The sequence below is a fragment of the Nannobrachium achirus genome (assembly GCF_963921795.1).
Source record: "Nannobrachium achirus genome assembly, chromosome: 1".
In the NCBI taxonomy this organism is placed as follows: Eukaryota; Metazoa; Chordata; class Actinopteri; order Myctophiformes; family Myctophidae; genus Nannobrachium; species Nannobrachium achirus.
In genome coordinates this window covers 3,898,559-3,924,778 of record NC_137810.1, presented here as the reverse complement: position 1 = coordinate 3,924,778, position 26,220 = coordinate 3,898,559, and the positions used below count along the sequence as shown (strand labels likewise).

The window sequence follows — 26,220 nt, the reverse complement described above, 5'->3', positions numbered from 1 at the left end:
GGGTTCAAGGAGGTCCACAGCTAAATTAGTCTGTAGTGTATAGCATCACATCAAAGAAGGAAAAATACCACATTTTAGAAGCATCTCTTAATTAGAAAAAATATACTGCTTTCTACAAAACAAATTTCTACCTTAAATTAAATACATTTGTTCAACCAATGAAAAAAAGGAGAGCACTCAAGATGGCCAGGGGGACAGGCGGGCAGACTTGTGCACTTTAGACAAAACATGTTCAATAAAATATATTTTTTGCGTGCACTTTTTAACTATCAATAAAAATAAAACAATTGTGGGAAATACATATGAATTCTATTATGTTTAGTTGTTTTGTAATAATTTAATTTAAGAGTAGGCCTAGTCATGTCATGTGACATGATTTTCTTTTTGCATTCACGTGTGATGGAATGGAAGACAGAAGTAAGTGAGTCTGCCCTCTTCCTACCTGAACCCACAGACATAAAAAGGTTGACGCCTCTTCCGGCTCTCTTCTGGTACCCGTCTCGCCTTGGTGGGCATTTTTGATTGACAGGCTTGGAATTCTTCTGTGTGCGTAAGGTCGGTGGGCAGGTTTGAATGGAAAAGTCCCGGAAAAGAGGCGTTGTGATTGGCCAGTAGTGTTTTTGAGTGGCAGCCTGCCCTCGACACTTCCTCTTTTGAGCCCACCAAGGCGAGACGGGTCGCTCCAATCAACTGCAGTGGGTGGACGAGGTATCTAGCTTTTTATATCTGTGGTGTGTACCTGTAGCGTGACTGATAGCTCAAACAAATTCAGCAGCAAACATGGATATCCGTCCATTTCTGAAGCGTAAAACGCCAACACAGGAGCCGCAGCCGCCTGACGACGGCAGCCAACAGCAGCCGGTCCCGACCATAGCAGCAGATTCTGCCGAGATACCAGCGGCCCCAGCAGAGCCGCCAGGCCCGCAGGCCCGGCCGCTAGCAGCAGCCCCAGAACCACCACCCAGCCCGGGGCCATCAGTTAGAGTGGATGAGGCCCCAGAACCACCACCCAGCCAGGGGCCATCAGTTAGAGTGGATGAGGCCCCAGAACCACCACCCAGCCTGGGGCCATCAGTTAGAGTGGATAAGGCCCCAGAACCACCACCCAGCCTGGGGCCATCAGTTAGAGTGGATGAGGCCCCAGAACCACCACCCAGCCCGGGGCCATCAGTTAGAGTGGATGAGGCCCCAGAACCACCACCCAGCCCGGGGCCATCAGTTAGAGTGGATGAGGCCGCGGGGCCTTCGGTGGATGATCTTGGGGAAAAACACAAGCAACCTGTTCTATCCCAAAAAATGATTGAAAAAAATAAAGATCTTTTTCCACCATTTATTGCAATAAGCACCCTTAAGCAACTGTAAACCTTACAGTTTACAGTTTAGGCATTTAGCAGACGCTTTTAATCCAAAGCGACTTACAATAAGCAAATAAACATCACAATAATAAACAAGATTAAGTGTCAGTACATCAACAGCAATATAACAAATGTAAATGAATATATATCTAGAAAGAAAAACTATATAATCCGTATTAAAGGTTTCTAAAAACCTAAAAACAAATACTAACTAGCTTCATGTATGTATGGTCCGTAAAAAAATCTCTCTCCCAGCACGGAGCAGGTCTGTCTCCCCCCCCTCTCTGTCCGCGCTGGGGGGGGCCTTCTCTCTCCCCTCTCTGTCCGCGCGGGGGGGGGGGGGGGGGGGGGGGGGGGGGGCAGAACGCATTCCCACCTAAACGATCAGATGCTTATCAACGTAATCATGCAGCTATGAGCTTTTACCTGTGGTCAAAGTGCGTGGAAACTAACCTTGGATTGCCTAAATGTATTTCCTTTCAAGCAGCACCATGCGTTTGGGTGTCTCTCTCTTCTGCACAAGTAGCCTTTTTAACTGTACCTTGCTGTGACTATTTCTCCTTCTGTGTGTGTGTGTGTGTGTGTGTGTGTGTGTGTGTGTGTGTGTGTGTGTGTGTGTGTAAGGAGAATGTATTACAGTACTATATACTGTATATACTATGTCATGTTCATCTTTCATTGCTGTGACTCATTTACAGCCAAAAGCCTTATTTGACTGACAACTTTTTGCCTATTTTGTTTTTATTATTTTTGACTAGCTCTTTCCATTTTTACCCCAACCATTTTATTACTTTTTTGCATATACTTACCAAAATTGTGGACAATCGTTTTTTCTTCTATTATTAGAGCTCAGATAGCTACTTTGGGCAATATTGTTTTCCCCCCTATGCGGTTATGTTATAGTAACTGTGTTGTGAGCTGTTGTTTTACACTGTCTCTTTCCTCAAATAAACTGTTCTATTCCTACATTTGACCTCTTGTGTTGTGTTATTATGGTTTTTGCGTTCATGTGGTTACATTTTTGATACTATCAGAATTGTTTGTACTGAAATACACAGTAGTCACTACAGCTGCTCAAATCAACATAATCTTGCCATCAATCACTATATTCATAGTTCATAATTCCACATTTTGAACTAAAGTTCATGGCTCCCGAAAATGAACAAACTTTGTTATATTTTTAACCATATTTTTGAATACTTTTGATTATTTCATACATATCAATCTGGGGGTCCTTGACATGAAAAGGTTTGAGAACCACTGAGGGGTCTGCAATTAGATTTGGCCTCGGGCCAATTTCTTTCTAGCCATGATCTGGCAGGCCAGAGCATAATGAAAGGATAATTTGAGAAATTCATAGTTAAACAATGTTACTAGAACTCAAAGACAGACTGCCTTATACAAGACACAGGCATCTATGATAATAAAAAAAAATAAAAAAAAATATATATAAATATATATATATATAATAGATAGATAGATATAGATAGATATGATCTATAGATCTTCTCTGCTGCCAGTAGGCAACAACATCACATACATTCATTGCGCAACACCCCTGCACGTCGACAAATAGGTCGTTAGAGAAGTGATCGCAGCTGCTCGAGGGAGGCTACTTGTGCAGAAAGAGAGAGACACCCAAACGCATGGTGCTGCTTGAAAGGAAATACATTTAGGCAATCCAAGGTTAGTTTCCACGCACTTTGACCACAGGTAAAAGCTCATAGCTGCATGATTACGTTGATAAGCATCTGATCGTTTAGGTGGGAATGCGTTCTGCCCCCCCCCCAGCGCGGACAGAGAGGGGAGAGAGAAGGGGAGAGAGACAGAGCTGCTGCGTGCTGGGAGAGAGAAGCCCCCCCCCCCTGGACAGAGAGTGGGAGAGACACAGGGGGAGACTAGAGAGAAGTTTAGGCGTTCTCTGTTGAAAGAGAAAATATTATAACCGGTCGGGTTTTCATATAATGGGGGATGAGATTTCCAATTTTCTTGATTTTCTTGAGGTCGGGGATTCCCATACTGGGGGGTGACACTTCCAAATTTTTAGGTTGTGATTTCCTAGACTGGGGGTCGACACTTCCCGAGTGACTTTTCAGCGATTAAGGTCGACTTGAAAAGAGGTCGTCTTATCTGGCTACCCACGGGAATGTCAATAGAAGTTGCACAGGCATGTGCAGCAGTGTTTAAATGTGACAAGAACGGAGTGGAACCTCTCCTAGAAAGATATGCACAGCCACTGAAAATCCATCCTGTCCTGCTTGGAGCAGAGATGGATCTGGTGAAAGCCTCGCCTCGTCAAGCACAACAGTTTCACTTGACCTTGACCATCTTAAAAAGACAGTTAAAAAGGACAGCTATCCCAATCTGTTCAAGATGCTACAGTTGGCACTGACTCTGCCAATTGGATCTGCTACCACAGAGAGGAGTTTCTCTGCCATGAGGAGGATTCCATGTTGGCTGCGCTCAACAACACTTGCCATTCTGAACATTGAGGATGACTTAACAGCAAAGTTGTCGCCTGAGAAGATTGTGGATGTATATGCAGGACGCAAGAACAGGCGTTTACTTCTACACTAGGTGAGACAATGATTCAATATGACTTACAGCCTGCTGTATACTGTTTACTGTACTGTGTGTGTGTGTGTGTGTGTGTGTGTGTGTGTGGGCGTGTGTGTGTGTGTGTGTCTATGTGTGGGCGCGCGTGTGTGTGTGTGTGTGTGTGTGTGTGTGTGTGTGTGTGTGTGTGTGTGTGTGTCTATGTGTGGGCGTGTGTGTGTGTGTGTGTGTGTGTGTGTGTGTGTGTGTGTGTCTATGTGTGGGCGTGTGTGTGTGTGTGTGTGTGTGTGTGTGTGTGTGTGTGTGTGTGTGTGTGTGTGTGTGTGTGTGTGTGTGTGTGTGTGTGTGTGTGTGTGTGTCTGTGTGTCTGTGTGTGGGCGTGTGTGTGCGTGCACGGCTGCTCATAATTTGGTTCACTCGTTTTCACTCGTATTCGTTTTATTTGTTACAGTAAACATCATGGTCTGCATGAGCAGCCATATGCTGTTGTGAGATCTTTCTTTTCTATGCCTTGTGTTGTGTTCACCAATATCATATGAATACTATGATTAAGATCAATATCATATGAATCCTATGATTAAGACCAATATCATATGAATACTATGATTAAGATCAATATCATATGAATACTATGATTAAGATCAATATCATATGAATCCTATGATTAAGACCTGCAGTCATCGTTGGGCTGAGAGCTGTGGTGTGCTTCCAAATAACGGTTGACAATTGACATGTTGCTCAAGACTGCCCCCCCTAGGGCAAATGGCAAAGTCCGCCTATGCATGTAGATCTGCTATTGTCCCAATAGAACCGTGTTATACAAAATGTAATGGTTCAGGGTGGGGGGTCCCCAGTTAAAATATGATTATTTTAGGGGTTGCGGCCTGAAAAGGTTGAGAACCACTGGGCTATTAGTGTTCCTACAGTACAAAAGACAACAAATGCATGGCGTTGTATTTGAGCTTGTTTTCATGCAGGGTGAACCCTGTCCTCACGTCAGTCAGCCCAATGATCTTCTATTGTGTGTTTAAACACTGACTACAGTCATAGCATAGGCACCAGGGCATTAACGAAAAAGTCGACAAGTCGACTCAGTCGACTTCATTACACAAGTCGACTCCCACCAGAGAACGTCAAAGTTGAAAAAAAAACAAAAAACAAAAACTTTCTATTGTGAAAATAGCAGATCTACAAGCTCACATGTAGATCGGCTATTTTCACAATTTCTGCCTCTATATATTTGACAATTTGGACAATGTTTAATTTGTCATTTTAGACTGAGGTATTAAAAAGTCCTTAAATTGGCACTTTAGAAATGTGAAGATACCCTCTTACTTAAACCTTATGTTGGTTTGTTTACAGTTGAGTGAGAAAACAATGTTTCATATTAAGTTAATCATCTGGGGATCCCCCAAAATAATTGGGGGGTCGTGTGTGATGTGATGATGTCATCAAATGAAAAAGTCAACTTCAACTCAAGTTTTTACTGAGTCGAGTCGAATTGCAAAATTCAGAAGTCGTTAATGCCCTAGGTTACACTGACTACAGTCATAGCATAGGCTACTCATAACATAAAGTTGGAATGAGACATGGTGGGACTTGCCCAACTCGTTCCCTGACTATTATGTGTTGGTTCCTCTGTGTAGAATAGATGTAAGCAATTTACCCCGAGTGAGAGGACATTATGCTCTGATAATGTCCTGTGTTAGGGGGTGATCGGACGAGGCGAAGCCGAGTCCGATCACCCCCTAACACAGGACATTATCAGAGCATAATGTCCGACCCCGAGTGGTAAATAGCTTTTCTACCACTTTTTCCCATATACATGAAAGAAAACACATAGTTGTAACTTGCAAGGATCTTAAGTTACAATCATTATTGCCTATAAAACTTCCGCCATAACAACAAATAGTGCCACAAACAACATCTTCTACTCACCACCAGATGGCGCCAACTCCATGCTGAGACAGATGTCTAGCTTACGCGACCGAGTATTTCCCGGTGAATCTGTGCGCAAAGGTGGGGGCCGATGGGCAAGGAGGGTTGCGAGCTTATGAGAAACAACTAAAATAAGACCTTAAAACCTGGCGAAAACAGTTGCGTGCATTAGCGCAAATGGAAAACATTCAATTAACTTCTGAAAAGCCTACACGGCCTTTAAACAGCGTGCATACGGTGCATTAGATGAGGATAAATGAAATCATTAAATGGAAATCATTAAATTAACTTCTGAAAAGGCTTCTTCTAAGCCTACACTATATAGCCTACTAAAAACGAGTGAATCTTGCCACACGTGAATATAAAATCCTTAGTCTAGTTGTGGGAAGAAAAGGATATCATCATCATCATGGCCCCAAATAACTTTTAAATATCTTGCAATTGGAGACGAGTCTCTTACTAAATCGGCAAGAGTGCCTCTCATTTTCAATACATAAAGGCTAAGCTATAGAACCTCTCCATCATCAGCAATAGTCAGTGGTGGTGCGTGTCCCCCAGACCCCCACACTCCCAAGCCCCCACCTTTGCGCACAGATTCACCGGGAAATACTCGGTCGCCTAGCTTACAGCTAAGCTAACGTCAGTTAAAAGCACCGTTCCGGCCGTAAATAGAGGCTGTTCGCTTCCAGAAAGGCATAGGTTCAGAGAAAAGGGGCTTTAAAGTTGGCGGATTGCATTGGATCCAAATAAATCGGCGACGATAGTACGCACGTTAGTAAACAAAGGACCGCTGCGACCGTCATTTGTTGGTGGGGGGAAAGGTGTTCCGACCATAGGGTTCCGACTCCCTCCTGAAGTCCCCGGATGCGTTCATCGCGTATTGATCTCGGAAATGTGCCTCATTTGCATGTACATCCGGGCATTTCACACATTCCGGCTATTGTGGCCTCATTTACTACTGTTTTAAGCCAATCACAATCCAGTATTTGAACACGTGACTAGAAAAAGTGGTAGAAGACATGATATCATCTAACTGACTGTAGCCCTAGAGCTGTAGAGGCGGGTCAAAGTCACATTAGGCTCCTGGGTGCTGCGTTGGTCACCCGCCAACGAGCTCAGCTCTTTGGCTGACTGGTTAACGTACGTGCCCTGTTAAGTAGCGGCCCGGGTTCGCCTCCCGGTTGTTGTCTCGTGGTCACGGCGTCCCGCTACACAAAGTCAACAACGTGAAAGGAGATCCTAGTATGCTTTATGGCTTAATTACACAGGAACCACTTTATGTATCTCATATAACATTGAAAGACAGACGGATAGAACAGAGTACTTTGTATAGGATAACATCTATTACAAAAGCAGAAAATTAAATAAAAAAACAGGGCACTAAAAACAACAGATGGGGGTTCTCTCTCCTTGCCCTGAAAAACGCATTTCGCAACGAAAAACGCAGCAGTGTGCAACCATTTTTATTTAGTGATAAATCTAGGTTGAACATGATAAGTGGAGCTGCCTCTGGTGTTGTGATTGTGTACATCCTTGACCTTTAGTTTGTCAGGTACATGGGTATCTTGGAGGTGTAGTGTATCTTGTACACCAGGCCCATTGCAAGATGCTGTACTCTGTCATTAGTTTATTATTATCTGGTAGGCCTATTCATAATCATAATGATTTGATGTGCCAAATCTCCCTGCCTCCCTCCCTCTCTCTACTTTACTGTAAACCACGTGTCTTCAGCAGCAGTTGAGTTGGCCAATGGCCATGAGAGAGAGAGAGAGAGAGAGAGAGAGAGAGAGAGAGAGAGAGAGAGAGAGAGAGAGAGAGAGAGAGAGAGAGAGAGAGAGAGAGAGAGAGAGAGAGAGAGAGAGAGAGAGAGAGAGAGAGAGAGAGAGAGAGAGAGAGAGAGAGAGAGAGAGAGAGAGGGGAGGTGTTTAAAGTGCTTGTCACAGAGTCGGTGCAGAAAGGAAACACGCACAGACTGGATAACCCAACAACACGATATGCCTACGGATTATCGATGGTTCCAGAGGGACTGCTACCTGTTTAGTGTAATCACTGACTGCACTTTATGTTTTATTTATAATCACTGACTGTACTTTATGTTTTAGTTTATAATCACTGACTGTACTTTATGTTTTAGTTTATAATCACTGACTGCACTTTATGTTTTAGTTTATAATCACTGACTGTACTTTATGTCCCCAAATTATTTTGGGAGGTCCCTAGATGATTAACTTAATGTGAAACATTGTTTTCTCACTGTAACTGTAAACAAACCAACATAAAGTTTAAGTGTATCGAGGGTATCTGCACATTTCTAAAGTGACAATTTAAGGACTTTTTTAGGTCACATACACAAACTTTAGAAGGCAATGGTAGCCAATCAGGAGGGAATATGGGAAATGGGACAGATCCATGTTGATGACATGACTTTGGAGATATACTGTGTACCGCTTTTTTGTGTGATTTTAGGGCAAAATCTGTATGAGCAGTGTCCCAAAATGTGTTTTTAAAAAACGTCCGGATGGTGGTGCTAGATGGGACAGATGCATTTTGATGACATGACTGTAGAGATACCGTGTACCGCTTTGCGTGATTTTAGGGCCAAATCTGTAGGAGCAGTGTCCAAAAATGTGTTTTGCAAAAAATCACTAGAAGAGGGCATGTGAGAAATGAGGGGTGGATGTTGTGGTTTGGCAGCCAAGGAGTCTGTGTGCAAAGTTTGGCATGGATTGTCAAATATTAGAGGCAGAAATTGTGACTATAGGATCTACATGCTCACAACACACGCTGTGAGCATGTAGATCCTATAGTCACAATAGAACCGTGTTATACAAAATGTAATGCCTCAACTCTTAATGCTCGTCAGGGTGGGGGTGGGGGGGGGGGGGGGTCACCAGTTAAAATATGATTATTTTGGGGGTCGCGGTGTGAAAAGGTTGAGAACCACTGGGCTATAGTGTTCCTACAGTACAAAAGACAACAAATGCATGGCGTTGTATTTGAGCTTGTTTTCATGCAGGGTGAACCCTGTCCTCACGTCAGTCAGCCCAATGATCTTCTATTGTGTGTTTAAACACAGACTACAGTCATAGCATAGGCTACTCATAACATAATAACTTGGAGTTGGAATGAGACATGGTGGGACTTGCCCAACTCGTTCCCTGACTATTATGTGTTGGTTCCTCTGTGTAGAATAGATAACATGATATCATCTAATTCAGTGGTTCTCAACCTTTTCAGGCCGCAACCCCCCAAATAATCATATTTGAACTGGGGACCCCCCTGCACAAGCACTTGGAATTGTAGGAGTTGGCAGTTGGCATAACATTTAGTTTGACTCGATCTGTTCCATATTGTGAAAATAGCAGATCTACATGTTCTGTGAGCATGTAGATCTGCTATTTTCACAATGTCTGCGTCTAATATTTGACAGTTTGACCAATGTTTGACCAGAGGTACTAAAAAGGTCTTTAAAGTCTTTAAATTGTCACTTTATAAATGTGAGATACACTTATAAATGATAAGACCAACATACATTATAAGTTATAATGTATGTTGGTCTGTTAACTGTTGAGAGAGAAAACAATGTTAACATTTAGCTAAACGTCTGGGGACCCCCCCAAATAATTTGGGGGTCCCGACCCGCAGGTTGAGAACCACTGATCTAACTGACTGTAGCCCTAGAGCTGTAGAGAATAGATGACATGATATCATCTAACTGACTGTAGCCCTAGAGCTGTAGAGAATAGATGACATGATATGATCTAACTGACTGTAGCCCTAGAGCTGTAGAGAATAGATGACATGATATCATCTAACTGACTGTAGCCCTAGAGCTGTAGAGAATAGATAACATGATATCATCTAACTGACTGTAGCCCTAGAGCTGTAGAGAATAGATGACATGATATCATCTAACTGACTGTAGCCCTAGAGCTGTAGAGAATAGATAACATGATATCATCTAACTGACTGTAGCCCTAGAGCTGTAGAGAATAGATGACATGATATCATCTAACTGACTGTAGCCCTAGAGCTGTAGAGAATAGATGACATGATATCATCTAACTGACTGTAGCCCTAGAGCTGTAGAGAATAGATGACATGATATCATCTAACTGACTGTAGCCCTAGAGCTGTAGAGAATAGATGACATGATATCATCTAACTGACTGTAGCCCTAGAGCTGTAGAGAATAGATGACATGATATCATCTAACTGACTGTAGCCCTAGAGCTGTAGAGAATAGATGACATGATATCATCTAACTGACTGTAGCCCTAGAGATGTAGAGGCAGGTCAAAGTCACATTATAAGGAAATGAAAGTGCACAGCGTATCTCAGGGAGCCATTTTGAGACACGACAACAACTGTGAACTTGACAGTGAGGACAACATGTGAGGAAGACAAAACAAAACACAATAAGGACCAAAAGCTAACGTAAAGTAAGTGTTGTTGTTTTAATATTCACTACTAGAACCACTTGGTTCTCACAGGAACAGTTTATAGGCTACTTTATGCTTCTGGTTTCTACTAAAGCTACCACTCCCTGTTGTCTAGTCTGCCTGTCTGTACTTGTTCTCTGTGGTTAATCTGGTTATGAATCTTATGATTGATGTCACCAGCAAAATACTTATTTAGACAGAGCAGAACATTATGACATAATTATGTTGATTATTTAACCCTATAAGTGACGCATGTATTTGGTATAATTATTTATGACCTTTTATGACGGTAAACCTGCCGCTTCAGTGTTGCACTCTGCAGTCTTTTCCCACTCGGCTGAAACCTTTGGTTTTCATTGTGAGTTAACAGTGTCATCCGGTCTGGAGCCAGCCTACTGTATCCTGTTATTTGCGCGCGCGCACACACACACACACACACACACACACACACACACACACACACACACACACACACACACACACACACACACACACACACACACACACACACACACACACACTGCTAGTGGAACGGAGCACACATGCAAACACAGAGCGTTTCCGTTGCAGACCAGATGTGCAACATGCAGATAGACTTGATCCCAGTTTCTATGGTCTGCTCTGCTTGAATATAAGAGGAGGCTGCCTATGTCTGCCTATGCCTATGACTCACCTTTTCAGACTCCACCTAAACCCATAGCACTACTGAAACACTCAATGACCATACATGAAGCTAGTTAGCATTGTTTTTAGGTTTTTTAGAATCTCTTTTTCTTTACTGATTATATATTTTTTTTTATTTCGTTTTTGGATTGATATTCATATGCGTTTGTTATATTGTTGTTGATGTTCTGACATATTATCTTGTTTATTATAGTGATGTATTACCTGCTTATTGTAAGTCGCTTTGGATTAAAAGCGTCTGCTAAATGCCTAAACTGTAAACTATGTGAGGGAGAAGTTGTTTGTGTGGTTTGGTTGGTTTCCTTTTGAGTATTTAGTGTTTGTGAATGTAGTAAGCAATGTTACAATTAAAAGTTATGGAATAAAAATAATTGTAATCCAATCAAGAAAAATATGTACTGAATATTTTAAATATTTTAATACAAAGGAACTGTTGAACTAGCTGACATCTCAAAGCTGCCAGCAGTCCATGACTTGGTTTAGTGAATGAAACATTATTTTAACCAGGGTACAGTATGTTAATCAATATTATTATTAACATGATATTCAAAGGTCTACCTTGTTCTGTTGAAACTTGAGTGTCTCCCTGTTCTTCTATTGTGATATTTCAATTCTGTGGTGCAGTAGGACACCTGTTGGTTGACAAGAGCTACTGCATGCATCTGCATCTACTGTAGTCTCATCATTATGATGGTGATATTGTTGTTCATCTACTGTAGTCTCATCATTATGATGGTGATATTGTTGTTCATCTACTGTAGTCTCATCATTATGATGGTGATATTGTTGTTCATCTACTGTAGTCTCATCATTATGATGGTGATATTGTTGTTCATCTACTGTAGTCTCATCATTATGATGGTGATATTGTTGTTCATCTACTGTCTCATCATTATGATGGTGATATTGTTGTTCATCTACTGTAGTCTCATCATTATGATGGTGATATTGTTGTTCATCTACTGTAGTCTCATCATTATGATGGTGATATTTTTGTTCATCTACTGTAGTCTCATCATTATGATGGTGATATTGTTGTTCATCTACTGTAGTCTCATCATTATGATGGTGATATTTTTGTTCATCTACTGTAGTCTCATCATTATGATGGTGATATTGTTGTTCATCTACTGTAGTCTCATCATTATGATGGTGATATTGTTGTTCATCTACTGTAGTCTCATCATTATGATGGTGATATTGTTGTTCATCTACTGTAGTCTCAGCATTATGATGGTGATATTGTTGTTCATCTACTGTAGTCTCATCATTATGATGGTGATATTGTTGTTCATCTACTGTAGTCTCATCATTATGATGGTGATATTGTTGTTAATCTACTGTAGTCTCAGCATTATGTGGTGATATTGTTGCCTCATAGCAGCTCACAGTTAATATTTCAACATATCATCCTATGTCAATGGCATATTGATAATACAGAATGAGATTGAACATATTATATTACCGACACTGTTCTAGTTGTTGTCGGCAACTAAACAAACAAAAAAAAGGCGGCCAGGTGCGAGGCCTTTGCAACCGCACCACTTGCACAACCCTAGTGGCTGCTGTGTGTGTGTGTGTGTGTGTGTGTGTGTGTGTGTGTGTGTGTGTGTGTGTGTGTGTGTGTGTGTGTGTGTGTGTGTGTGTGTGTGTGTGTGTGTGTGTGTGTGTGTGTGTGTGTGTGTGTGTGTGTGTGTGTGTGTGTGTGTGTGTGTGTGTGTGCGTGTGCAGGCTTGTGCACACATAGACATCAAATGGGGCTTGAGCCCCTGCCCTTTTATCTCTCTATAAAAAAGTGCCCTCTCCAGACCATGAATGCAGTTTTTACTATGGTGAAAGAAATGCAAATGCTCTCTTTCCATGCCATACCTGAAGGCAGCATTCAAGAGAATGCCATGTCCAAACTAGGGCATTCACCAAATATTCAAATATTCAAATATCAAAGTCACTATTCGAACTTTTTCACCGAAGTCGAATATTCGCTTATTTCTTTATTTATTTTTCTCTTTAAAAATATATAGTTTATAAAGTTTGGGTAGATAGGAAGTCATAAGAATGAGTTGTCAATGCCCCTGGTGGATGAATTTGTTAATGCTCTATACCAGGGGTTCTCAAACCTTTTTAGGCTGTGACCCCCAAAATAAATATATTTGAACTGGGGACCCCCACCCTGACAAGCATTTAGAATTGTAGTTATTACATTTAATGTGACTCGGTTCCGCAGATAAATATTGTAAAAATAGCAGATCTACATGTGTTGTGAGCATGTAGATCGGCTATTTTCACAATGTTCACCTCTTGCTTACTTAATATTTGACAGTTTGGCCAGTCCTGCCGAATATTCAACTATTCAAATACTTTGAGGTTGAATAATTCGAATTCTAAAAATCACTATTCGTGAATGGCCTAGGCCTAGTCCAACTCTCTTGAACTTGAATGCAGCATGTTATTATGTTGAAAGAACTTATATTGAAAGCATTACCCTCTCTGTGTAGAAATCCATGCCGTTACACCACATCTACAGTATTCACTTGATTGCTTAGTTCAGTGTGGTATCAAGCTCCGTAAATAACCGACCTCCAAGCTCACAGCGTCACGTGTGCGCGCGTGTGTGTGTGTGTGTGTTTTGTACATTCATTCATTAATCATTTACTATTTTCTGCTAATCTTGACAGGTTAAATAAAGACCAAAGATGAGTGAGTGTGTGGAGAGAGAGGAGGAGGAGGGAAGAGACAAACATCTCATCCACAGAGCAGAGTCTCCAACAGCCAGCTGTGGGTCTAAAGATGAACCTGGACCTCCACGCTTAAAGTAAGACAATCCTCCTGTACCATATACACACAATGGCAGCGGTGTAAAGTAACTAAGTACACTTTTGAGGTATTTATACTAGGGCTGGGACTTTAACTGATTAATTGCGATTAATTAATGACAGAACATTAACGCGATTAAAAAAATTACTTATTTTAATCGCACTTAGTTTTTGCACCACAGAACCTTCAGTTTCGGGCAAACCGATCATAGCGATGCACCAACCAAGAAGAGACAACAAACGCAAAGGGAGAAGTAGCCGATCAGAGCGCTTTGCTTTGCCCAGTGGATGCGAAATTTAGATAAAAAAAACTCACTTGTTGATTCACTCGTACAACAAAATGTGTTTTACTTGAAAAAAAAGCTTCTCACGTCAAATATTTATATGCGATTAAACATGCAATTAATTTCAATTAATTAATTACAAAGCCTCTGATTAATTTGATTATTTTTCTAATCGAGTCCCAGCCCTAATTTATACTTTATGGGTACATCCAATTTGCAGTACTTTTACTTCTACTCCACTACAATTATATGACAACTTTAATTATGGCTTTTTAAGAAAGTCCAAAGCAAAGCCCATTGCCTCCAAAGCATGCTAACATGTCTTTTACGTTTCTTGACTCAGTCACATTGTTGGAAGTGGAGGACATATGGTCAAGAGATGAGGACAGGGGAATTGGGAGGAGAGGAGTCTATGTGTTCATTCACATGATCATTGTATGAATATTGTTGTGATTCCAGAAGTGTTGACCACAGAGCAGAGTCTCCAACACCCAGCTGTGTGTCTATGAAGAGTGACTGGTCTATGAGAATACCTCCTGTCTTCAGTGAACCTGGACCTCCACACACACAGTATGTCAATCCTCCTATTAACACTATACAATATACACAACACCATAACACAATACACAGTCTAATAACAGTATCCTCCCCTTTCAAGCTTTATTCATAGCAGTGGTTCTCAACCTTTTCAGGCCTTGACCCCCAAAATAATCATATTTGAATCAGGGACCCCCACACCCTGACTTGGAATGTATTAGTTGAGGCATTCAATTTAGTTTCACTCCGTTCCATAGATAAATAGAGTGAACATAGATCAAGATCTACAAGCTCACAACGCCTTGAGATGTGAGGTGTTGTGAGCTTGTAGATCGGCTATTTTCAAATGTACTTTCTTGTTGTACAATTTACTGTGAGTGAAAGAATTGAGTGGGCCAACAAATGATCATGAACACATTGACTTCACAATGATAATTGTATGAATATTGTTGTGATTCCAGAAGTGTTGACCACAGAGCAGAGTCTCCAACACCCAGCTGTGTGTCTATGAAGAGTGACTGGTCTATGGGAATACCTCCTGTCTTCAGTGAAGCTGGACCTCCACACACACAGTATGTCAATCCTCCTATTATATAATACACACTATAACACTATACAATATACTAGGGATGACCAAATGGAGAATTTTTCTTAACCGATAAACGTAAGGCCCTATCGGTTAATTAACCGTTAACCGTTAAGGACATGTGTTAAAAAATAAGCTATTTTAGAGATTTAAAAAAGGAAAATACACCATACTGTTTTTCCCCATAATAAAGTGCCATATTTACACACTAAAAACAATAAAACTAGGAGAAACAAGAATACAAATGTTTCCTAAAAGAAATGTGTTTTTGCAAAGAAACAATGGGATTGAAATAAAAAGTCTAATGTGATGTGGCTGTGCCAGGCACGTGCACACATAGACAAAAGGGGGCTTGAGCCCCTGCCCTTTTATCCAAGTGCCCTCTTCAGACCATGAATGCATTTCTTTTTTACTATGGTAAAATAAATGCAAATTTCCCCTTTCCATACGATAACTGAAGGCTGCATTCAAGAGAATTGTCCACCTTACTTTTTTATAGTTTGATTACTTTTGATGGAGTAATAAAGGGTTCTTTTTTTTCAACTTTTTCAACTTTTTTGGATTTTTTTATGAAAAAGGTTACTTAAATTGTCACTGTCATTTGGCGACCCCCCAAAAATCATATGGGGACCCTCCTGGGGGTCCCGACCCACAGGTTGAGAACCACTAATCTATAGAATTCAAGGTACTATGTGTGCTGTTTGTGAAAGAATTGTCCAATTCACAATGTGTTCAGTATACAGACTGACTGTGTGTACTTTGTTTATATGATTTTATTTCATTCATGTTGATGTTCATTCAGTAATCATTGTGTCGTGTTCCTTTGTTTACATGAAGTTCAACTATACAACAATGTACAGGAGATAAACCCTGAGATGTTGTGCTATGTTATTGTTCTGTAATGGGCCAACTAATGATCATGAACACATTGACTTCACAATGATCATTGTATGAATATTGTTGTGATTCCAGAAGTGTTGACCACAGAGCAGAGTCTCCAACACCCAGCTGTGTGTCTATGAAGAGTGACCGCTCTAAACCTCATCCTCCAGACTTCAGTGAACCTGGACCTCCACACACAAGGTAAGATCACCTACGTATATCTGTGAAGTTCACCTGGAAAGTGTTTGGTTACAGATATGGACTGTAAGAAAATACCAAACACACACATTATATTGAAACACTGATCTTCTGTGGAACAACACAAACAATGTCTTGTACCTGCTCACAGATGTGGACAGTAGGGATGGGATAATATCCCTGTTATCGTTTATCGTTTAATCGTTATCGTTATCGTTTATCGTGATAAAAAAGATTTAATTCATTGTGATATCGTCCTCCGTCATTCACTGGGATCAATTCACCTTTAATTTACTGAGCTGCATATCCGGTACCATTTAAACCCGCTATAATTGGTAAAAGATACTTATACTATATGTACTTGATACAGTCTTTTTTTCACTTTTTTTACATAAATGATTCGTCGACGCGTCGGAATAACCCCCACGACTCGAGTCGACTTGATAAATCCTGAGTCGAGGACAGCTCTATTTGAAACAGGGACCCCCACACCCTGACTTGGAATGTAGTAGTTGAGGCATTCAATTTAGTTTCACTCCTTTCCATATATAAATAGAGTGAACATAGAAGATCTACAAGCTCATAACGCCTTGAGATGTGAGGTGCTGTGAGCTTGTAGATCGGCTATTTTCAATGTACGTTTTGTTGTACAATTTACAGTGAGTGAAAGAATTGAGATGTTGTGCTATGTTATTGTTCTGTAATGGGACAACAAATGATCATGAACACATTGACTTCACAATGATCATTGTATGAATATTATTGTGATTCCAGAAGTGTTGACCACAGAGCAGAGTCTCCAACACCCAGCTGTGTGTCTATGAAGAGTGACTGGTCTATGGGAAATCCTCCTCACTTCAGTGAACCTGGACCTCCACACACACAGTATGTCAATCCTCCTATTATACAATACACACTATAACACTATACAATATACTAGGGATGACCAAATGGAGAATCTTTCTTAACCGATAACCGTAAGGCCCTATCGGTTAATTAACCGTTAACCGTTAAGGATATGTGTTAAAAAATAAGCTATTTTAGAGATTTAAAAAAGGAAAATACACCATACTGTTTTTCCCCATAATAAAGTGCCATATTTACACACTAAAAACAATAAAACTAGGAGAAACAAGAATACAAATGTTTCCTAAAAGAAATGTGTTTTTGCAAAGAAACAATGGGATTGAAATAAAAAGTCTAATGTGATGTGGCTGTGCCAGGCACATGCACACATAGACAAAGGGGGGCTTGAGCCCCTGCCCTTTTATCCAAGTGCCCTCTTCAGACCATGAATGCATTTTTTTACTATGGTAAAAGAAATGCAAATTTCCCCTTTCCATACGATAACTGAAGGCTGCATTCAAGAGAATTGTCCACCTTTTAGAAATGTCAGCCACTGCCTCTCTAACATTCTCTGCACGTCCCTGGCTGCAGCAGCAATACGCTCACACATCTACTTGGCACTTCCCCCTCTCCTCTGTGTGTGTTGTGTAGAGCAATAACTTACAATCCTATGACTTTTGGAATGGTTGAAACATCGGCTAAACGTGATGTCCATTTCATTCATTTTCTTCTCTCTCGCCCGTGTTTTGTGTGTTGATGCAGCGATCACTTTGAGCTTTGTGTTATTTTCACATAGCCTCTGTAACCAAGACGAGTTGCGACGCGTTCCACACGTCATGTAACATTAGAAAGTTGTGTTTTAAGCTCTTCTTAAACGGGATTCAAAATGACGGTCTGTTTTGGAAAATCCAATCGGAGCATTTGTTTCCTGAAGAACAAGTACGATTCCAAATCCAGCGCCGCAGACTCGCAGTAGGGCATGCATGCATGGATGTTACACAGACATTGGTGTCCAGAAATGTGTGACCACAGCGCGTATAGTTGCATGGTTGATGACTTGATGTTGCATAGATATTGGTGTACGGGGCTTTTGGTGTGACACGTGGGTTGCTTTTCTTTTTTTATCGGTCACAATTAACCGTTAGTGATTACCGGTAACCAATTTCTTATCGGTCTAACGGTAACGGTTAACCGTTGGCCATCCCTACAATATACCCAACGCTATAGATATACAAGCTCACAATGCCTTAAGATGTGAGGTGTTGTGAGCTTGTAGATTGGCTATTTTCAAAAAATTAGCCTCTCTCTTATATTATTTGACCATTTTCTTACTTTCTTATAGTTTGATTACTTTTGATGGAGTAATAAAGGGTTCTTCTTTTTTTCAACTTTTTTTTGGATTTTTTTATGAAAAAGTTTACTTAAATTGTGACTGTCATTTGGCGACCCCCCAAAAATCATATGGGGACCCTCCTGGGGGTCCCGACCCACAGGTTGAGAACCACTAATCTATAGAATTCAAGCCACTGTGTGCTGTTTGTGAAAGAATTGTACAATTCACAATGTGTTCAGTATACAGACTGACTGCGTGTTACTTTGTTTATATGATTGTATTTCATCCATATTGATGTTTATTCAGTTATCATTGTGTCGTGTTCCTTTGTTTACATGAAGTTCAACTATACAACAACAGTGATGTTACTAGGTTTTTAATCTCCCGGGACCCACAGGTGGTCATTCAAATGGGTCCCAGAAAAGTTTTATGAGTCCTCAATACAATGTTTTCAAGCGCTGTGAGCTTGTAGATCGGCTACTTTCAAAATGTTTGCCTATTTCTTATATTTATTTTACAATTTTGCTAATGTTTGAACTTAGAACTACTAAAACATGTGCCCCTAATGAATTTGGGCGCGCAAAATGGCGTCAGACGTCGGTAGAATCAAAACATTGACGTTTCTATCGCCTGTTTAAGACTTTCTATGTGGATTTTATTTGTGTTAACGTAGGGTAAAGTAGGATGCTTTCACCCATGAACAATGGTGGTGTCTGTGGAATTTTAGAATGTTTTTCTTTTACCGCGACCCGGTAAATTATTCTAACATGGACTCCAATGGAGGCGCATCCCCGTGACCCCAGGACCATGACATGAATGAGTCCCTGGGCGACTTGAATGAGTTTTTGATGCGGGATGCGCACGTAATGACATCACTGCAACAATGTACGGGAGATAAACCCTGAGATGTTGTGCTATGTTATTGTTCTGTAATGGGACAACAAATGATCATGAACACATTGACTTCACAATGATCATTGTATGAATATTGTTGTGATTCCAGAAGTGTTGACCACAGAGCAGAGTCTCCAACACCCAGCTGTGTGTCTATGAAGAGTGACTGGTCTAAAATACATCCTCCAAACTTCAGTGAACCTGGACCTCCACACACAAGGTAAGATCACCTACGTATATCTGTGAAGTTCAACTGGAAAGTGTTTGGTTACAGATATGGATTGTAAGAAAATACCAAATACACACATTATAGTGAAACATTGATCTCTGTGAACTTCAACTGGAACAACACAAACAATGTCTTGTAACTGCCAGGGCTGTAACCGAACGTTCGTAGGTTCAAACCTCCGTTTGTTATGTTGGCAATCAAAGTTCTAAATTAATGGGTTCATTTTTACTATTTTTTTCATGAAACATATATTATCAGAACGTGATAGGCCTATTCAGAATATCACAGTAGTAGGGAAAGCCAAATAGGTTACCAGTAAACACTAACGGTTAATTGTGACTGTTAATAAGTAGTTTTAAAATGCACCAGAACAGCTTGGAGCGATTGAGGACCGTCCTCCGCTCCAATTCCGCTCCTGTTGGCAGGGGTGTCACACCAAATGCTGGGCCCTGGGTACAAGGATTCACTGCGGGCTCCCCATGAATGTTCTTCATAGGGGGATGGGGTTTAACCCATTTAGACTGGGAACGCATTATTACACATTATGTTGTGAAAAATAGCAGATATACAAGCTCACAGCGCGGCACCAAGTGCCTTAATAATTATAGTCGGGGGACTTAAGGATATCTCGCGCTAATCAGTCTAAAAGCGCAAAATTTTGCACAGATGTAGCTCAGGGCATGCTCTAATGATTTAGCTAGGGCGCCCGAGTCGGCGACCTTCGGGGTCGCCACAGCGGCCAAATCTAGTTGGGCTCCCATTGACTTTCAATACAGGAGGAAAATACCCAGAAATTATTTTTTTTTCTGTGTATTTAAGTAGGATCTGAGGGGTCTAACTAGGGGTTTGTCATCATGCTGAATCCATTGCAAGCATTTGCACAAAAAACATTCCGTGGGCTAGAAATGGCATCAGAAAACGATGCATGTATGGGTGAGCATTCATGTTAGTCGGAGGCCTTAGGGTTTTTTTTCTCGTGCTAATCAGTCTAAAAGCGCCAAATTCTGCACAGATGTAGCCCAAGGCATGCTCTAATGATTTAGCTAGGGCGCCCGAGTCGGCGACTTTCGGGGTCGCCACAGCTCCAGAAAACACCCAAAAAACTCTGAAAAGTGATGACTCATCACTTTTCATCACTAAACCATCGTTTTCTTGGGCCATTTGTAGCCCAAGGAATGTTTTTTGTGCAAAACAAATGCTTGCAATGGATTCAGCAACATTACATACCCCTAGTTAGACCCCTCAAATCCAACTTAAATACCCAGAAAAAAAAGTGTTTTTCTGGGTATTTTCCTCCTGTATAGAAAGTCGGTGGGAGCCCAACTTGATTTGGTCGCTGTGGCGACCCCGAAGGTCGCTGACTCGGGCGCCCTAGCTAAATCATTAGAGCATACCCTGGGCTACATCTGTGCAGAATTTCGCGCTTTTAGACTGATTAGCGCGAGATTGCCATGTCATCTCCCTAACGCCCCCGACTATTAAGGCACCTTGGGTCCTAGTCCCACTCCCCCCCCCCCCCCCCCCACATGCATGTTCTCGTTCTGTGCCTCGCTGACAACGCTGTGACACAACAGCCACATGCTGCTGACTGAGATCAGGGCAGACTTTGTTTGTGTTCCAAACACTCATCCACCCACACAAAGATGAAATAGCGTTTCTCCTGTTTCTTTCTGTTCAGTGGTTGTCTACGAGTAATAATATGTGTGTTTTTGTCTGTTCACCACAGAGCAGAGTCTCCAACACCCAGCTGTGTGTCTATGAAGAGTGACTGGTCTAAACATCATCCTCCAGACTTCAGTAATGAACCTGGACCTCCACACACACAGTAAGATCACTGATCTCACTGATCTCACTGAGCCTTTCATCAAGCCCACAAATATCCTTCTATCCAGCAGGACTATAGTCATAATAAATGATTCTTCTCCTCCACAGGAAGAGGAAGAGGGTGTGTGTTGTGACAGAGCAGGCGTCCAGGTGTTCAGTGTGTGAGGAGGTTCTGACAGATCCAGTCTCTAGCAGCTGTGGACACTGGTTCTGCAGACAGTGCATCACCTCATACTGGGAGCAGTCTGCTCCAACAGGACACCATGACTGTCCCCAGTGTGGAAAGATCTTCAGGACCAGACTGAAGACACCCAGTCACACCAGCAGTGGACACAGTAAGACTGGACACAATTTACACTAATTAACATTCCATGTTAATTACTTTAATATTTAGATGGTAGAAGACATTTTCAAATAGTTCAGCTAAAGACAAAAATATCACACAATATTATTTTCCTGGCATTCATTTTCTTATTGCGACCGTCAGGTCGCAGTTACAATCAAAACCTCAGTTAGTCAGTCAGTCCGTCCCTCCGTCACGTGACGTCACACTTTTCCCCTACTCATATCTCCGCCACCGTTGCCCCGATCCATGCCAAACTTTACACACACACTCCTTGGCTGCCAAACCACATGGCCCTCTTCTAGCGCCACCATGAGGCCGATTCTTGCAAGACATATTTTTGGACATTGCTCCTGTAACGGAGGTTATCCGAACCTCCCCACCCGGCTTCGAACCCGGGTCACGTGAAAGTCCAATATCTTAACCATCACTCCAAAGGGACATCCCTATGGAACGAGAGCAGATACTTCAGGCTGGGGCTTCAGGCTGGGGCTGCGACTCTCTCCGCCACACTCACCCCCCTTTGACCTCCTCCTACGGGGAAGCCCGGATCCGGGTCACGGCACCAATGTAACGGAGGTGATCTGAACCTCCCTACCCGGTTACGAACCCGGGTCTCCCGCGTGAAAGTCCAATATCTTAACCATCACTCCAAAGGGATATCCCTATGGAACGAGAGCAGATACTTGACTTTTGAGGCTTCAGGCTGGGGCTGCGACTCTCTCCGCCACACTCCTACAAATTTTGCCCTAAAATCACGCAAACCGGTACACCGTATCTTTACAGTCATGTCATCAAAATGAATCTGTCCCATCTAGCGACACCATCTGGCTGATTTTTGAAAAACACATTTTTGGACACTGCTCCTACAGATTTTGCCCTCAAATAATGAAAAGCAGTACACAGTATCTCTACAGTCATGTCATCGACATGGATCTGTCCCATTTCCCATATTCCCTCCTGATTGCCTTCTAAAGTTTGTGTATGCGAACTGACGGTTGCTTATCTCCCAAATTTAGGGAGTCTTATTGGTTCTATTTGTATTTTAGTTTTTCTAACAGAGGACATGTAACACTAATGTGTGTATGGTAGCTACGCGGTGGAAACCTCCTCATACGTTAACGTTTCGCCAGTGGGCCTTAACCTTTCTAGATATAGTATATTTAGAGCAGTCGATAGCAAGGTTACACGGAGCAAAAGAAGAAAACATTAATATGTGGTCGGACATTGCAGATAAGCTTAAGGCTATGATTCAAGAAATCACTATATAGTGGTAACAGCCTAGCACAGGCATGCACTATTGTACATTCCGTGTTGGTCCGGGGAAAGGGGGTGGGTGGGTTTTCTTTTCCTTTTCTTGTTTTGCTATTGTTTGTGTTTGTCTGTTAATTGCATTTTTCTTTTGATTAATGTTTCACTTTTTCTTGTTCTATTCATATGTATGTCTCTAATTTCATGTTATGGAAAATAAAAATAATTGATAACAAAAAAAAAACACTAATGTGTGTACACATCTGTAAGAATGTAAAGTTATAAATTCAACTGAATGTTTAAAATGTCTTCATTGTCTTCTCATAGCAGGTGTCAGTGTGCAGGAGGATTTAAAGGTTTATAAGATCACTTTGAACAGTCTGGATCGTGTGACAGACGTCACTGAAGTGCCCTCCCTCAGCAGCATCTTCACAGCGCTCTACATCACAGTGGGAGAGAGTGAAGGGGTTAATAACCAACATGAGGTCTACCAGCTTGAGACGCTCTCCAAGAAGAACACCCTCCATGACCAACCAATCAACTGCTGTGACATCTTTAAGCCCCTCCTCCTTGGCAGAGAGACACCAATCAGAAGAGTTCTGACCAAGGGAGTCGCTGGCATTGGAAAAACCTTCTCTGTGCGTAAGGTCGCTCTGGACTGGGCAAAGGGTTTGGAAAATCAAGATGTCATTCTCCTGGTTCCCTTCTCATTCCGGGAGCTGAACTTGGTCAGAGATGAGCAGCACAGTCTTCTCTCACTGATCCATGTTTTCCATCCAACATTGAAGAAGGTCACAGCAGAGCAGCTCGCTGTCTGGAAGGTTGGCTTCATCTTTGATGGTTTGGATGAAAGCAGGTTGTCCTTCAACTTCAACAATGACATCATCTCTGATGTCACAGTGACATCATCAGTGGACGGGCTGTTGACAAACCTCATCGAGGGGAATCTCCTCCCATTGGCTCTCATCTGGATAACCACCAGACCTGCAGCAGCCAATCAGATCCCTCCTGCATATGTTGACCTGGTGACAGAAGTACGAGGGTTCACAGATCCCCAGAAGGAGGAGTACTTCAGGAAGAGATTCAGTGATGAGGAGCTGGCCAGCAGAATCATCTCACACATGAAGACGTCAAAGAGCCTCCACATCATGTGTCACATCCCAGTCTTCTGTTGGATCAGCGCTACCGTTCTGGAGGACATGGTGAAGACAGACGAGACAGGACAGCTGCCCACGACCCTGACTGCCATGTGCTGCCACTTCCTGTTGGTCCAGACAAAGAGGAAGGAGCTGAAGTATGATGAGCCTCGTCGGGGGGGAAAAAGAAACAAGAAAAGAAACAAAAAAGAGAGAGAGAATCAACAGCAGATCATGGAGAAGGACAGGAAAGTTCTTCTGAAGCTGGGCAGGCTGGCGTTTGAACATCTGGAGAAAGGCAGCATCATGTTCTACCAAGAAGACCTGGAAGAGTGTGGTCTGGATGTGAGAGACGCCTCGTTGTACTCAGGAGTGTGCACAGAGATCTTCAAAAGAGAGGGCGTGCTCTTCCAGAGAGCAGTCTACTGCTTTGTTCATCTGATCATCCAGGAGTTTCTGGCTGCAGTCTACCTGTTCCACTGTTTCACACAGAAGAACATGGAGGTACTGAAGACATTCCTGGGACGTGACATAAGGGGACATGATGACACCAGTGACATGTCCTTGGAGGACTTCCTGGACTCAGCCAACTGTAAAGCCATAACGAGTAAGAATGGTCACCTGGACCTGTTTCTCCGCTTCCTTCATGGTCTCTCACTGCCGTCCAACCAGAGTCTGTTAGGAGGTCTACTGGTTCAGACACAGTACAGTCCAGAGAACATCCAGAGAGCCATCAACAACCTGAAGGAGATGGATGATGACGATGCCTCTCCTGACAGATATATCAACATCTTCCACTGTTTGATGGAGATGAACGACCACTCAGTGCATCAGGAGATCCAACAGTACCTGAAGTCAGGGGACAGATCAAAGACAGAACTGTCTCCAACCCAGTGTTCAGCTCTGGCCGCCATGCTGCAGATGTCAGAGGATGTTCTGGAGGAGTTGGACCTGGACAAATACAACACATCAGAGGAGGGGCGAAGCAGACTCATCCCAGCTGTGAGGAACAGCAGAAAGGCTCGGTTAGTAGTCATGTGAATAGAAAACTTAGAACAGAAACAATGTACTGTACCTTCACACCACTACACTATAACTAAACATGATAGTTAAATCAACAGTGATACGCACGCACGCACGCACGCACGCACGCACGCACGCACACACGCACACACACACACACACACACACACCCCTTAAAGTTGCAACGGCCAATCTAAGGCAAAAGGGTGACAGCTTTTTCTGTGGCTGGCCCAGCTCTCTGGAACAGCCTTCCATCCGACTTAAAACACACCTCTTCACCCTAGCATTTGAGCCCTAGACCCCTCCCTCCCTGTGCCTTTTATCTGTCATTGTTTTATATCTTAAATGTTTTGTTTTTATAGCTGTTTTAAATGTTTACAAATGTTTCTATTGTTTTTGCTTTGTATTGTATTTGTCTTTACTGCGTTCTCATGATGTACAGCATAAATCTGCTTTATCAATAAATGGACTTGACGTGTGTGTGTGTGTGTGTGTGTGTGTGTGTGTGTGTGTGTGTGTGTGTGTGTGTGTGTGTGTGTGTGTGTGTGTGTGTGTGTGTGTGTGTGTGTGTGTGTGTGTGTGTGTGTGTGTGTGTGTGTGTGTGTGTGTGTGTGTGTGTGGGTGGTCTGATTGACCACCTCTAATTACAGACTTGTTGGCTTTGGTACTGCCCTCTTTAAGGAACACATGGAAGTTGTGTCTTCAGCTCTCAGTTCTAATCCATCCCATCTGAGACACCTGGACTTAAGTTCCAACCACCTGGACCTGGACCACCTGGGTCTACTGGATCTACTCTGTGCTGCACTGAAAAGTCCTCATTGTAGACTGGAGACTCTACGGTGAGATTCATTTACAATCATTATTTCCATCAGTGATTTATCATGTGATTATAATATGAATATTGTGGCATGAATAATGTTGATATCATAGTAACACATTGACTGGGATAATGAGGAGGTACAGTAACTACAGTGTGTACATGTTCACTAAATTCACTCAAACCATTCAAAGACAAAATAAAAAAACACACAATGCACAATGCAGCTCTGTTACTAGTAAAAGTAAT

General features: G+C 42.1%; 1 protein-coding gene across 1 annotated transcript; it reads left to right on the top strand.

Annotated features, from left to right (window-relative positions):
* Nucleotides 1–780: 780 nt before the first annotated feature.
* LOC308306324 (protein NLRC3-like) lies at nt 781–25,172 on the top strand (the record flags this gene model as incomplete). The annotated part of the gene is made up of 2 exons (XM_080751261.1): nt 781–919; nt 23,392–25,172. The coding sequence occupies 2 exons, from the start codon at nt 781–783 to the stop codon at nt 25,170–25,172; spliced, it is 1,920 nt and encodes a 639-aa protein (XP_080607387.1).
* Nucleotides 25,173–26,220: the final 1,048 nt, after the last annotated feature.